The sequence below is a fragment of the Amblyomma mixtum genome, chromosome 9 (genome assembly GCF_055824585.1).
Source record: "Amblyomma mixtum isolate Tamu chromosome 9, ASM5582458v1, whole genome shotgun sequence".
NCBI lineage: Eukaryota > Metazoa > Arthropoda > Arachnida > Ixodida > Ixodidae > Amblyomma > Amblyomma mixtum.
The window spans coordinates 64,180,313-64,194,107 of NC_143020.1; the positions used below are offsets into that span (position 1 = coordinate 64,180,313).

At 46.0% G+C, this 13,795-nt stretch overlaps 1 protein-coding gene across 4 annotated transcripts in view; it reads left to right on the forward strand.

Annotated features, from left to right (window-relative positions):
• The first annotated feature begins 287 nt into the window (after nucleotides 1-287).
• Nucleotides 288-13,795, forward strand: part of LOC149329380 (uncharacterized) — a 31,464-nt gene continuing 17,956 nt past the window's right edge. For 3 of the 4 annotated variants that reach the window (XM_089560219.1, XM_089560221.1, XM_089560222.1), the window contains exons 1-4: nucleotides 288-429; nucleotides 1,625-2,452; nucleotides 2,559-2,697; nucleotides 2,762-2,968. In XM_089560219.1, the coding sequence (XP_089416345.1) occupies nucleotides 1,649-2,452; nucleotides 2,559-2,697; nucleotides 2,762-2,968 (1,150 nt within the window). In that variant the 5' untranslated portion in view covers nucleotides 288-429; nucleotides 1,625-1,648. Of the gene's footprint in view, nucleotides 430-1,624; nucleotides 2,453-2,558; nucleotides 2,698-2,761; nucleotides 2,969-4,102; nucleotides 4,204-13,795 lie in introns of those variants that run through there. The other variant, XM_089560223.1, reaches the window with a different exon arrangement.

A 13,795-nucleotide genomic window follows, 5' to 3' on the forward strand; every position in this document is an offset into this window, starting at 1 on the left:
ATATTGCCGTAACGTCTGGGATTCAGTCATCCACAGATGGCTAATTTAGCGCGTCACTTTATCAAAATATTGCTCGCTTTTTTTTTTTTTTTGTCATGCCGCGTCCGCCATGTTTGAAAATTCGACCAACGGCTGCCTCGTCGGCCATTTTCCCTTGCTTCTCGCTCATCCGTTCTTCCGTTCTTCCTCCCTCCGCATCTCAGCGCCCGGCGCGTGCGTCGACGTTGTGCGCTGCCATTGGTTGACAAAGCGCGGGAAACGAACGGCGGCTTTCTATTGGCGCTTGGCCGCACAGTGGGAGACCCCGTGGCTTCGTTTTCGTCAGTGCGGGACGATGTTCGTTGCGGCCGTCAGTGAGAGACGAGGACGCGAGTAGGACGGCCGTGCTTGCGGTGAGCCGCTGCAACGTGAATGACTGGTCCTGTATAGGTATGTATACTACTGTGTGACAGTACTTACATTGGAGAGGCCCGTTAACTTAGGACTGGTGTAATACGTTAATACGAGGGAGATTTAGGAATTCTGACAAATAATGGCTTGTGGCTGACCTCTGAATGTTCAGTGCTAGTCCGATATTTTTCTTTGTTAACGACGAGATTTTGAGTTGTCACTTATTGGCATGTGGCTGATATCTTAATGTTCAAGCAGTGCTCGTTTGGTTTTTTTTCTTTGTTAACGACTTCAGTAGCTACATAGGCTGTGTAGGAGAGGTCTCGGGTTGCGTTGTGGTACTCTTTTGAGCGATTGTATACGCACGACGTCGTGTTCGCCGACCGGAGGTTTGTACACGCACGACGTTAAAGCGACGTGGGTCGCTTGCGCCGTCTAGCGACGAAAATAAGCGTTCGCTCTCGCCGCGCGTAGTTGTGTGCTGCGTTTTTTTTCTCCCCATCCATGCTCGACGGCCTGATTTTCCGAGTCAGAACGAATACACTGTTCGCGACTAAACACAGCTCTGTGAACGAACACTTTTTTGTGATGTGATACGCTTGAGCCATCTGACGAGAAAAACCAATATCAACTTTCTCCGTGGCCTCCGTGATCGGCTCCGGCGGCGCGCCGCTGCTCTTTGCTCTATCGCGGGGGCCACGGTCCCACCGCTCCGTCCCAGCCTGTCGTATGACACTCCACACACTGCAATTACGTAACGTTCTCTCGCTCGCATTTGAGTTTTTTTTTACTTTTCTTTTTCCTAACTGCGGGCCCGAGAGGAAAGGCGGAGGGAGTGGTGAAAAGTCGTCCGCTTCTACGCAGCGCGTTTGAACTTGTTTACGTCAGTCTTGTTTACAAAATTGTCAGTCCAATGTTTCCAATGCTGCTACAGCCTTGCTGCGTCCGGAGCAAAATGTGTGCGTGCGCGCGCGCCTGTACAGACGCGTGTTCCGGAATAACAGAGCCGCTAATAATCGTTCTTGGCCGCCTAGACGCAGGCGCCTCGGGCGCGAGCGCCCGCACCCCGCGCGCGAGCGCTGCTTTGTTTTAGAAGTTTCAATGATGGGCGCAATACGAAACTGAAAGAAAGCAAGCAAGCGCGCACTTATGCAGCCATTTTTTCTTCAACATGTTGGATTCTGTTTACTTCCAATGCGTTCGCGAATTTGCAGTGACTTTTTTTTTTTTGCAGCCGCGGCGACGACCACGAGCCGAGATGGGGTCTCAACAGTTCTGCCTCAAGTGGAACCACCACCAGTCGAACATGCTGGCCGTGTTCGAGCAGCTGCTGTCAAACGAAGCGTTGGTGGATGTGACCCTAGCGTGCGAGGGTTTATCTCTGAAAGCTCACAAGATTGTCCTGTCCGCTTGCAGCCCTTTCTTTCAAACGCTGTTCGTCGAGAACCCCAGCAAGCACCCCATTGTGATAATGAAGGACATGCGCTACATGGACGTGAAAGCTATTGTCGAGTTCATGTACCGCGGCGAGGTCAACGTATCGCAAGACCAGCTGAGCGCGTTACTCAACACCGCGGAAACGTTGAAGGTGAAAGGTCTTGCCGAATTCACCGGTGAGAACAAGCAAGGCGCGCTCGTGAGTGTAGACGGTGCGGACGCTAAACCTGTGGGCACTCCTCGTGCCGAATCTCCGCCGCTAAGTAGTAAACGTAAGAGAGGCCGACCGCGGCGGCGGTCATCCAGCGACTCCGAAGATGCGCCGCCGGCAACGCGCATCAAGGAGAGTCCCGAAATTATTGAGGACGGTAGTTTGTCTAGCGACGGCGTGCCCGCCCCTCCGGCGGAGTCTCCTTCGAGTCGGACTTCTTCCACTGTGGCCGAGCCTTCTGCGGCCGAGCCTTCAGGCGCACTTCTCGGTTCCAGCGCCAAGGCCACAAACTCTCTGACCACCTCGCAGCATACTCAGCAGGACTCGGTTGGTGACGACCTGGGGGAGGGCGACGATGCAGACTTTGAGGTGGAGCCTTCGAACCTTGTGGAACAGTCTATGTCGACGGAGAACGTAGGTGCTCCCTTGCTGTTGTGCTCCTTTTAAGAGTCTGTGCGGTGGACTCCGTAAAGTTCCGTGTTTTTATTTCTAGTGCTTATGGTTGCTTGCCCTTTCGTAGGAGGAACCTGTGTTCGCGGACGTCGCCTCATCATCGCAAGCACTCGGGAACGAGTCACGGCACACAGGGTCCACATCAGCAGACAACTCGGCACTTGTTCCTGTTCAAGCCTCATTGCCTTCAGACATCTCGAGTCAAGGTAAGTTGTAATACGTGTGTGTTCAGCCATGAAGCCTAAGCCACCTTTGCTGTTCTGTTTTCAGTGGATATCAAGCCGTCGCCTTCTAGTTTAATACCCTATGTCGAGCAGGCGATATCGCCTGTCGTTGCCGCCCCTCCTGCCGCGGCGTCGTCCGGGGACGGCGCATCTGGCGCCATGGTGATGTACACGGACACTTCTGGTGTTCCTGCCATCGCCGGCCCGTCCAATTATCATCCGGACAAGCAGCAGCAGTCAACGCCGTCTCATGGTACGTTACCCCGTCCTCTCTCCTATCCCCTTCTCTTGCCCCACGACAGCCCTAGCCCCCGTCGTGCTCGGGGTTCAGCTTCGGCTGCAACGCCGGGTTAGTGCGGGTGCTACGGTTGTATCGGGCTCTATTCCAACGCTGGTCTCTGGTTCTGGAATTCAGGCATGTTACATGGAGATTTGGTCTCCACCTGAGGCCGCCACCGTTCAATGCGTTAATGGTTAACTTGTCTGGGTTATGTAAGAGCTGTGCTGTATTCTCTGTATCGCCCTGCTTTGTACAATCGACTAAGTAAAATCATCTTCCCTCGCTGCCTCGACCTCGGAGGCTTCTCAGAAGACGCCCAGTCATTTGTCCCGTTTCTTGTGTCATTTTTATCTTCGGCGCTTTCGCGGTGCGAGTTTCCAAGTGGATTGGGGATTTTTTGGACCTTCGGAAGATCTTCAGACCACCTCGTCCTGCCTGGCCACTGCGAGGATGACATCCAGCCTGCAGTCATCACGCGCTTTTTTTCGCGTCTCGTGCCATTGCGGTTTTTCGTTCCGACTTGCTGCAAGCTTCTACCAGCAATGGAGTCTCAGCTCTGGATGGTAAGTCACTTAGCCCCGTCCCGCTCTTTCCCCTCCCTTTGACGTAACTTGTCAGGGCCTTGGGGGTTTCGCTTTGCGTTGTCACTGTAGTGATGCTTTGTATCTGTGTACCGAAAGTAAATTGCTGGTTTGGTTCTGGTGTCGGGTTCTTCTTTCTCGACATTGACACGGGGCGACAAGTGTTCAAAAAAAAAAAAGAAAACGGTTTGAGAGGATGGGCGATTGGAAGTATGCAAGTGTGGGGTTGTGTGTGGTGTGAGAATGGGTGAGTGAGGAAGTATGAAAGTGTGGGGTTGTGTGTGGTGTGAGAATGGGCGACTGAGGAAGTATGAAAGCGGATGTAAGGAGAGGTGCGAGAATGGGTGAGTGAAAGCTGTGCTGTTACACCGAACATTGTACACAATTTGCTCGTCGCGATACGTATTGCTACACTGGGCAACGGGTACGGAACCAAATTAAGTTGCAGTGATTAGATAAAGCTGTCCGTGAGGCTGGTATGTGCTCGAACCCACAGCTGGGTTCGCTGTGCGTGCGTTCTTCGCAGGTGCTCCTTCCCCCTGAACTCCAGCCGGACAAAGTTGAACCTGGTTATGATCGGATCTGCCTTCGCGAAATAAATTTATCGAATAAAGATCTATTTCAATATAGACTTGTCTAGTTGCTGTGCATTGCTTTCGGAGGACTGCCAGTGTTCTGGTAAAGCTCCGAATGGCGTGGAATTTGCAGTGGGTGCGCGGTGGCCGCGAGTACGGACCTGCGGCTTGTGGTATGGAAAAGGTAGGCTGGCTGCAATTGCTACGGTGGTAATGGCGGTCGAGGTGTAGGCATTGTGGTGCGCTGTTTCATTCGAATTCGACTCTGGCTCGTGGAAACCATAAAGGAGTGAGCAATGAGGTGGTGAAAGCTACGCCAGTGGTTCGACGTCGGTGGTGAGCGAATAGTTACGCATCCATCCTAGGTGAGGAGTCATCGTTCTGTAGCATGCGGGGCGTCGGTGATATGCGGGAATGCAGGAGCTTCGTTGCGTAGATAGGTTTTGGGTTCTTGTAGGTATAAATTCCTGTAACGGGAAATTCGTGAAATTTGCCCTATTGAATCGGTGCATGGGCTGGAAAAAACGTTGCGGTCTCCATGGGCAGCGCAGCCGCGATTTTTCGCTGGTTTCGCGTCCAAGTGCTAAAACCTCGTTGGTCTTAACGGGACGGCGTTTCTATTTCCCATACTAGTTGCGGTGCACCGTAACGTGGCTCATGTTTCCTAAATGCTCTCCAGCTAGGCGACGATGAATGGACGTCACTACCGAGCCTCTTGCCGGCTCTGGCCGGGAATCTTGCTTCACCACCGATTCGTCGTCGTCGCTACGCTGTGCCCCACGTTCAACTAAATGCCCACGAAGCTTTCGCTTTGTCTGAACTTGCCTCAACCACAAAATTTTAGCGATAAAACACCGCAGATTTTCAGATTACTTCTGTGTTTGCAGTGCTGCTAGGCTTAGCGAGTATTGGTCGTTTGACGTCAGAAGCGCGCGAGGTTCAAACAGGTGTGCGCCCCACGTTCAGGCAACACGGCGCGCCCGTGACAATGACATGCAATGACAAAGCTGTAAACACATTTTATTTGGCATTTTTCTGCCCAAAATTTTAATCATTACAAATAATGTGACTTGTTATTAGTGTAATGCTAGTGTTACTAGTTACTACTGTAATAATAGGGTGGCAGTATCCTGGAAGTGTAGCCCAGCCGCTAGCTTCTTGCAATCACGTTTGGGTTTGTAACAGACGGTGTTTGTGGGATATGGAGCTGCAAGTGGGCCCGATTACGGTGGAAACCGCTGCAATTTTATTCCCAAATTTCAAATTTTTTGGCGTAGGGCCATTCTGATATAAAATTAAAGCATTGCGCTAAATTGGGTGCGATATCGAAACCAGTGTCAAAATTCGGTTTTGCTCTCGATCGTGCTGGAAGGTGTCACAACTGACAGCCAGTTTTCAATCAACTGCACCTTATGCACAGATCAAACTTTTCTGCGTCATTAATACTTTATTCAGGTTATCTACATGGTCCTAATTTTATTATTGTTTATATTTGTTCTGTCGTGCCCACGCCAACCATGCAGGGAAAATATACGATGGCGCAAGCTGCATCGCGGGCGGCATCAACACACTCACACTTTTTATGTGTTGCCGGTTGCGCCAGTTTCTCTATCTGTTGCTTTACGTATTGAATTGTGTGTTGCCAGTCTGTGAGACGAAGAAGCTTTGCAGAAGAAAATCTGTGGGCCTACAGACAGGGAAAGGATAACTCCGTGTGACCCGGTGAACGTCACTTTTTGCAGCGTGCGCTTACGAAGACGTGGTCCGTCTTTGTGCGCGCGTGCCAAATGTCATCGCGCAATCACGAAAGATTCGGGCTTATTAACGCCTTTACCAGTAACATCAAAGCCGCAGAAGTGTATAACCGCAATAACAGACAAATCTGCTTCAGTGAAAGCTGCCGGAGTCATTAGGTGTCACATGTGTTTTCAGCCGTTACTGACTCGGTCGCCAGTGAGCTTTCCACGCTTTATTTTTCTTGTAGCAGGCTTTAGCAAATTCAGCACGTTCGTGAAGATCGCGCCGTTCGCATTTCTTCTCAAATGTCTGCATTCTTCAGTGTTCCTAATCGCTTAGCAAATGTAATAGTTTGTTATTTTGCAGTCTGTAGCTTTGCGGTAAAAAAGGGTGATGATTTTGAATTCTGTGGCGTTGTGTGAAAATCGTTCATGGTGCGTTATGGTGACTTGTGGAAGCTGGTTAACCATATCCCGATGGCGGTACCTGTAACCAGCAGTTTACGCCGAAAATTGATGCAAACAGCTTCACGGCATATCACCAGTATTTTTTTTTATTGTATAGGGAAGTAGTCTCCTTGGCATGCAAATACAAAATCCCTTTTCCGCGCCCTAATATAGCTGCTACACAGGAGTGAAAAATGCATGATACCCTTCAGTTTTGGTTCCACTAAACCGACGGCTTTAAAAAGCAGGTCTACATCCCATATTCATATTGAACAATGCCAGTGTCGTTTTTGTGTGTGTGCTCTGCCTTTTTTGTGTGTTCTCAGTGTTGCAGGCATTGGAGGAGCACCAGTAGCCGGGAGATGAAGATTCCCGCGGAACTGTGGCCAGTCTATGCCAACCCATAGCTTGATGCTCCTATCCTGTAGAATATGTATTGCGGGACCTATCTTTGTACTGTGCACAAAGATATCTCCTCTAGATAAATCGACAACTATTGCCATCCCCTTTGGATTAGGCCTGTGACGAGTGCCACCTCGCCTAACGAGTTAAAGTGGATCATTGTTTTATTTGTTTATTGCCCCTTCCTATCTGTAAGCTTTTAATGCTGTTATTTGTAACCTTTGGATCCTGTTATGTTTAGGTTTTTTCATTCAAGGTTATTTCTTGTATTCTACGCTGTATTCCTTCGATTTCTATGATGTGCTGTGGAATTTTTTCGTTCTCCATTTTCTTGGAGTCTGAGGGCTCATTAAATAAACTGGTAAATTGGTTTTTGAGGGAAGGAAATGGCGCAGTATCCGTCACACATATCTGGCTGAACCGTGGAGGAAGGTGGGAGTGAAAGAAAAAAGAGAGAAAGAGGTGCCGTAGTAGAGCTCTTGGGAATAATTTCGACCACCTCGGAATCTTTAACATGCACTGACATCGCACAGCACACGGGCGCCTCTCGCGTTCCCCCTCTATCGAAACACAGCCGCCGCGTTTCGATGGAGGCAAAACGCGAGAGGCATCCGTGTAGCCATTGTGTGTTTTTGTAAGAGTTCCTTGCAAGTTACGCACTATCTCCTCTAGGCTCTCAAATTGTCCTGCATTTCTTAGTTGTGATAATGCGTCTTCTTTTAGCGTCTTTTTATTTATTTCATACATGTTTTTTTGTCTGTTGTTTGACATAATATTTTTGCTAGGAAGTTTCAGGTGAAAAGTAATCATAAAAGTAAGGCAGGAGTCATTTCTGCATTTGGTTGGCTATTCATCTTGAAATTGCAACTAAAGCATTCTTTTTTTGGTTGAGCAATTCTTTGGTTGGTTGTGGACGCATTTCACAGGCCCCAAATTGAAAGTACTTTATTGAATTTGTTTTGGCTAGTTGTAGTGCATGAATATTGCCATATTTTTATGTTTAGTCGTACCTTCAAAGGTTCAGTGGAGGAGATCTCATCCTGACCTACGTACTGTGTTGCCACATATCACGGCAGCCACAATTAGGCCACAGCCACAAACGTAGTCATGTGGCGTCAAAAGTCTAAGTTTTTCTGTGGCAAGGCTTAGGATTGCATTGTAAGGTGGCAGTTGGTCGGTGCCATGGTAAAAAATCTCAATGTTGGACGTGCTGCATTATCCCCTGACGACCCTGCAGCCGCATGTGTGGCTGGAGAGCATGGCTATTTTGTGAGCTTCTTATCGGCTGCCTGCTTGGTAATCTGGTCATGCTTTTTGGGCACGCGTATGTTTGGCTATAGAGACCCGAATTAAGGCTCAGGAGTGCATCTTCTTGGTCTGATGTTCTTTGGATTAGGTTTGTACCCTGATGTTTTCAATTACATTTTTAAAGTGGCATGAGCCACATTTTTAAACTTACTGGGGGTATGTGCTATATTACCTTTATTCCAAAATTAGACAGCTTCCGTATGTGTCATGAATGACTAACTGATAGCAAATCATCGTGGTATTATGAACCCTCAACAGCATGGAGGGACTGGAACAAAGCTACGGGCTCATTACTGCACCCATGTAAAACTGGCAATAGGAATGGGATGAAATGCCGTCTTCCTTACTTTGCGGAATCCCCTTCTTCGGTCGCCCACAGACATCGCCAGCCGGCCTCGCCCTCAAATGTCCTTGGTTGCGGCAGTTAATCATTCCTGCCGCTGTCTGTAATAAAGGAGGCAAAAAAATCTAAGCGTGCACCGTCGTTGCAAAAACAGATCATAATATGAGCCTGAGCCCAGACTCGCTCACCACTCGGGTCGCAATTTGAATTTGAGTCCGGATGGAACTTGCTGACTACTCAGATAAGACTCATGCTCTCAATATGAGCCTACGTGAGTCTACTGATCTAGAACTGCATTATACGTATTCAATACACAAAGCATATTAACAATGCTGTTAAGGCCTTGGAGACTTCTCCTTACTGTTACGTATTGTTTGAAGTTACAGGCATGAGGAGCAGTATTAGGAGGACACAGAGTAAATGCTCGGGGAAGAACCTTTGAATGCAGCCTACTGCTATGAACATATGCAGAACCTTACCTTCACTTATTTGCATGTGTGAAGTTAGGTGCATGAGAATCCATCTGTCTGTGTAAAGAGAACTATCCATACCAGCTGTGCTAAAAGTAACACAAGTGACATTGCATTTTAGCTGGTAGAAAATATCAGTTTCAAAAATGTGTACTCGCAGTTTACAGTACATTGCCATTGCTCTTCGTATTCTCTGTCCATATCCTTTCGCATTTTGTGCGTGCAGAACAATGATGATGACAGAATGTGCTGTCATGTGGATTTTGTGCATTGTCATTTGCACAAAAGCATACAGGCATTGCTGCTTGTTTCATTTGTGTTTGTTTTATTGTGACGCTTATTTGTTCTCTGTTACTTTGCAGGCTGTTACTGATAAACCAATGCGTACAAGGTTCCAGAGGAAGGAACCTTCAATACCACACCTGACAACCTTGCATGACTCCATTGCTTGATGCTCATAACCTGGAAAATTGCATGTGCAATGATATCAGTGCATTGTGTCTACGTACAAAGTGAAATGGAAGTGTTTTTAATGATTTTTCTTGAGTCACAGGGATTTCATTTATTTATTGAAGCCTTAAGGGCCCGTGGGCATTACATAAGGCAGGGGCAAGAACAGTGTGTAACAACATATGATCCAGCTCAACAAAAACAAAAAAGCAATGAAACGAAACAGAGCAACAAAAAAAACCATTAAAGGAGACAGTAACACAGGATCAGATTATTTGATGAAGCCGAATACATCACGTAAGACACAGGTGATTCGCTAATTCAGTGCGGAAAATTGCTCGATCTGTGCAAGAAGCAATATTATCAGGCAGGGCATTCCATCGGGCTATTGCATCTGGAAAGAATGAATCATTCATAGCTGATGTGCGGCCTTTCATGGGAGCTATGGGATGAGTGTGGTTTAGGCGAGGGGATATTCTTGATGGCGGCTGCAGCAAAGGATGCCTGTTAATAGGGCGGTAGAAAAAGGAATGAAGGAGGCATAGGCGTGATACGATGCGACGTGATTGGAGACTTGGGAGGGAAAGGGCTCGTTTTAGTGCAGTGACACTACTATCACGTGAGTACTGTGACATGATAAACCGTGCAGCTCGATTTTGAACGGCTTCTAATTAATTTGTAAGGTATGCTTGTGAAGGGTTCCAGATGGATGAGGCATATTCAAGCTTTGGGCGTACGTATGTCTGATAAGCTAGTTGTCTGATTTCAGGTGGTGCTGATGTTAGGTTCCGTCGCAGATAACCAAGAGTGCATGAGGCCTGGGAGCATATTGAATTAATATGAGTGACCTATGATAAGGATGATGTCAGGTGTACGCCAAGGTATTTGTAAGAGGAAGTTTGGGCAATGGGAGTTGAATTAATATGGTATGTGCAGTTAATAGAGGTTTGTTTACGAGAAAAGGACATGAGTTGGCATTTGTCTAGGTTAAGTGGCATGTGCCATTTTTCACACCATGATGCAATTGTGTCTATATCTTTTTGTAGCTTAATCGTGTCTTCAGGGGCATGGATGATGTTATAAACGACGCAGTCATCTGCAAAAAGTTGAATTTTGGTTATTGTGTTAGATGGGAGATCATTTATGTAGATTAAGAATAACAACGGTGATAACCCTGTGCCCTGAGGGACACCTGATGTGACGTCAGTATGCGATGAGCTGCAACAGTTGGCGAATGTAAATTGCACGCGCCCTTTAAGAAAGTGCTCGAGCCAGATAAGTAATGTTTGCGGGATTCCAAGTAAAGCAAGTTTAGCTAGCAGATGATTGTGCGGAACACTGTCGAAGTCCTTAGAAAAGTCGAGAAATATGGCATCAATTTGTAGGCGATTGTCCATGTACTGAAGGATGTCGTGAGTGAATTCGGCGAGCTGTGTTTCGCATGATAGTAGTTTTCGAAAGCCATGTTGGTGCGGGTAAAAGTAATTTAGTGATTCAAGATGAGCGATTAAATTTGATGCTATTACGTGCTCAAGGAGTTTGGACGGGATGCTGGTGAGCGAAATTGGTCGATAGTTGTTTGGTTTTGACCGATCTCCTGATTTGTAAATAGGAATTATTTTTGCTTTTTTCCAATCGTGAAGAACTTCGCCGGTACTTAGGGACTGTGAGAACAACAGGTATAGTATTTTACTTGATATTGTGATAGTATTCTTTAACTTTTTGGTGCTAATTTGGTCACATCCAGCTGACGACGATAGTTTGGATCTAAATGATCAGGTAAATGGGGACCGCTCTCTAAACAAAACTTTTTTAGTGAGCTAATTTCGTAACTATAAATACTTTTTCTACAGGAATGACATCAGGCTTAGGATGTAGAGGGAAGGAGGGAATAACGGAAATAAAAGTAACACCAAGTACTTCTTAGCTCAAAAGTTGTGTTGCAGGACTCAGTGGCGTGCAATGTTTGAACAGTTTAAGCTGTCAATGGGATTCCCATATCAGTAGGGGTACTAACAGAGCATCTGACAACATAGAGCAATCAAGTGAATCCTGCAACATGTGTACTCTCGTGGTGGGCAATTAGTAGTAGCAGTAGAATCACATTATTTGGTCACTCAGATGCTGAATGGCCGTGGGGCATTCCAGAAAACAATGGGTCAGTAAACAAGGTGTAAGTAAGACATCGCATGTCACTTCGTCAAGTAGCTTTGTGACACGGAGAACTGAAAAAAAATAAAGTAAGCATCTGGTGAGCACCTGGAGGAGGACCATTGGTTCTAAACTATTATGCTCAATCAAAAATACAAATGGCAGAAATGATGCCATTATTTTTGCTGTATAATGTGGTGAATGAGGCCCCGTCCTATTAATCAGAGATCAAAGCCAAATCTCATCTGAGGTGATAGGCACTGTGAAAAACGTCATGTGTGACATGGCATAAAAGCACGAAATGCATTTGTGGTGGTACTTGTGTGAACTTCCTTTTATGTGGATGTATTGATTTTTTTTATTTATGCAATATTCTTTCATTTTTCAATCAAAGCAAACATCAAGGATGAAAATTGCATGCATTGGAACTCTTGGCGTTTCGTGCCTCTGTGTTTGACGCATCACATTTATTCTGAATCTTGTGCTGTATGACCTCGAATCTGCGAATGCTTGCTTACGTAATTCAATGTAACTTCAGCACTTCACACTCTTCCTTTGTCTCCTGGTTGGCGCTGTGTGAAGACTGTAGCTCTGTTAAACCTGTCCTGTATTGTGTGGTGAATTTTGTAATCAATTGTATTTGATACTGTTTACTTGTTTTTGGGTTTCCTTTTGGCTTTGCTGAAGAGTACACTATGATTCCTTGTTTGCTCATCAGTGACTGACCTCATTTTGTTATTGCATTTTATTATTGCACTCTGTCGAAACTATATTCATTCCTGTGTTCATTTGGCATGCATTTTGACATCTTCCATTTCGTTTTGAGGCCTTTTTAAGAGCAGGTTACATTTAGTTATGTGGAGTGTACTGTGACAAAGTTTGTTTTAGTTTTCTAACAATACTCAGTGTATGTCTGCACATCTGGAATTCATTATGTACAGATTTCATTTCATGATGGTGGTATGTGCTTTGATTTGTCTTTGAGCTGGAAATTGTTTTATTATAATGCGAAGCCATTTAAAAAAATTGGCTTGTGTTTTTGTTAAGCTCTGTGCTCTTTTGCTATACACTATTGCACAATGCAGCGCCAGTTTGGAAGGTTTACTGAGCCGCAGTGTTGCTTTTTTAGTTTTGCCTGACTGGCTCCTTTGCATCAAAATAATGTCCGTAAAACGGGTGTAGTGCTGCTGTGATTTCTGCTCAAAGTAACGCAACAACTGATGACAAGTCGCACCTTTACTCGTTATTTCTCGCTGCATTCAGTCTCCCTGCAATAGCGGCCTTGTCATTGGAGCGTGAATCTCGCATGTAGGTTGTGCAGGGTTGGATTCCCTGTGGTATGTTACGCAATCTTTCTCCCTGGCTTTTGTTGGGTGGAATGCCTGGAAATGGGTATTAGACCTACCCCCTTTGCGTTGACGAAAGCGCCTTGTACCACGATGCTCATTAACCAAAGCAGCCCTTGCGTCACAAAAATTAATCATTTTCATCACCAGCTCTTCCTGATTGGTTCTGATGAGCTTGCCTCATAGTCATGTTTGCAGGGATAGACTTCTTCCGTGCCATCCATGGTGTTAGAAAAGTTGGTCACCTTAAACCTTTTTCAGAGCAGCGTATTGCGAAACTTGGTCACAATAGCTGCTTCCTTTTTCCAAAAACCCGCTTGTTTCTTGTCCCAAAATTGGAGATGCGGGTACTACACGAGTAAATATGATGTGCTTTAACTGCTCTTAGCACAATAGTGTGCAGTTTCAGATGTGCTTCTACTCGATTAATTGCACTCTTGGAGACGGTTTTGGTGGAACATCATGTTGGGCATATTGGCAACATTCATGGGAAGCTGTAACCTGAGAAGTAATGCTTTGAAAACAGTAGTAATGCTTTGAAAGTTTTTTTCCTGTGTGCAGTACAACGACCATAGAAGGCTTAATAAACAAATGATGGCTGTATCAATATTTTGGTTCATTAATCATGAATGACACTCGTTAGTTCTTGAGCCTGTGTAGGCAGACTTGTGCTGTTCTTCCTTTGAAGCGAGAAATTGTGCAAGTTCATTCTTCAATGCAATGGCTGTTGGCTCGATTCCAAAACGTCTATGATTTTGTAGGCAGTCGTCAGTTTTTTGTGAGCATAAGTACAGTAGTCATCTTCATGGAGAATTAAAAGTCTGGAATATATCCTTTGGAACTCACTACTTTTCAGGCTTGCCATACCGAATTTGCACAACCTGGAAAAGCTGTTTTGTGAGATTGTATTCCATTTTCACCGTGTTGTGCACGTAACACCACGTGAGCTGTTGTACGTACAATCTAGTGTCTTAATGGATGTAATCTGGTT